The sequence below is a fragment of the Gossypium raimondii genome, chromosome 7, assembly GCF_025698545.1.
Source record: "Gossypium raimondii isolate GPD5lz chromosome 7, ASM2569854v1, whole genome shotgun sequence".
Taxonomy (NCBI): Eukaryota; Viridiplantae; Streptophyta; class Magnoliopsida; order Malvales; family Malvaceae; genus Gossypium; species Gossypium raimondii.
The window spans coordinates 44,987,379-44,988,648 of NC_068571.1; the positions used below are offsets into that span (position 1 = coordinate 44,987,379).

The 1,270-nt window shown below is 41.6% G+C and overlaps 1 protein-coding gene across 1 annotated transcript; it reads left to right on the plus strand.

Annotated features, from left to right (window-relative positions):
* The first annotated feature begins 424 nt into the window (after positions 1 to 424).
* Positions 425 to 1,024, plus strand: LOC105761336 (uncharacterized). Its single transcript, XM_012579118.1, has one exon. It carries the CDS (start codon positions 425 to 427, stop codon positions 1,022 to 1,024), a length of 600 nt encoding a protein of 199 aa, XP_012434572.1.
* Positions 1,025 to 1,270: the final 246 nt, after the last annotated feature.

Sequence of the window (1,270 nt, forward strand, 5' to 3'; positions counted from 1 at the left end):
AATAGAAAAATTTTACAAAACCCACACTCACAAAATTGTCCGTTGATGGGTCCCCTAATTTGCATGGGCTAATATTTCCACGTGGCCTCCCTGCATGACCACCTAAATTTAAGAATTAGAAACGCTCCCCCTTTTCATAATTCATTGTCTCAGGAAATATCAACTTTTTGGCAAGTTTCTTGACATGGTAAGGTTATTATGAGTGTATGAGTAGGATGATTTTCTCGAGAAAATGGAAACCCTTGAAAACAAATTTTCTCGCTGGACAAACAGGCAAAGTTTACGTTTTACTACCCTTACAAGGTCCTATATATATTCACCGACATTTGTACTTCCATTCTCGTCAAACACTCGTTCTCTCTTTCTCTCTTTCGGTTTCGTGCTCCTTTGCTGAGAAAGCCTTTCATTTCCCCTTACTTTTTCAATGACGAAAGCTAAGATTAACTCCGTGTATGGAGCGAGAGGAAGAAAGAGATGCAAAGAAAGAGTAGAAGAGAGCGGGAACTCATCAAAGAGTACGATCATGACTGAAAAGGGAAGAACAAACGGGGTTAGGGCTACCAAAGCTCTATCAACCATTCCCAATAACCGGACGATTGTAACAAGGTCGATGGCGATGAAAACAATGGAGCAGGAAAATGAAGAAACGTTGTACGAGGTTGAGATTATTGAGATTAGGGAAGAGGAGAAGAATGATGATAACAAACCCATGGAGCTGGTGCAGGAGCAGGAGCAGGAGCAGGAGCAGAAGCAGGAGCAGGAGCAGGAGCAGGAGCCACAACCGCAGCCGCCTGCCAACGAGGTGGCTGTGGTGGATAATAAGGGAGAAGGTGTGGAGGAGTTGACCTTGGATGACTGGCCAATTACATTTAGGTTTGACGAGGAATGGCCGTGGTCCAAAGTTAGGTATGACTCTGGATGGTATTCCTGTTGGGAGACCATGAATGGTGATTTTTGGACACCCGTGAGAGACCACAGCCAGGAGTCTGTTTGGAGTGGTCATCTATGGGAATTTAAACCATGAAACCAAAAAGCCTTGGAAGATTGCCTATTCTTGTTGTTGTTGGTCTTCAAAGATTATCTATGTTTTAGTTTATCAATGTTGTTGTTGTTCTTGTTTGTGTGTGTGTCACAGTCTTAGAGAGTTATCTTTAGGTACAAATGCAATACTGCAAACAGCTGTTTAATTACTTTTATACATGTTGTCTTAGATTCAAGTATTTTATAATATGAAGTTGAATTATCTGCTTAATTTATTTTCCGGATGCTG

What these genes read in the sequence shown, in the direction of transcription:
- LOC105761336 (XM_012579118.1), top strand. Translation starts at nt 425, where the DNA reads ATGACGAAAGCTAAGATTAACTCCGTGTATGGAGCGAGAGGAAGAAAG.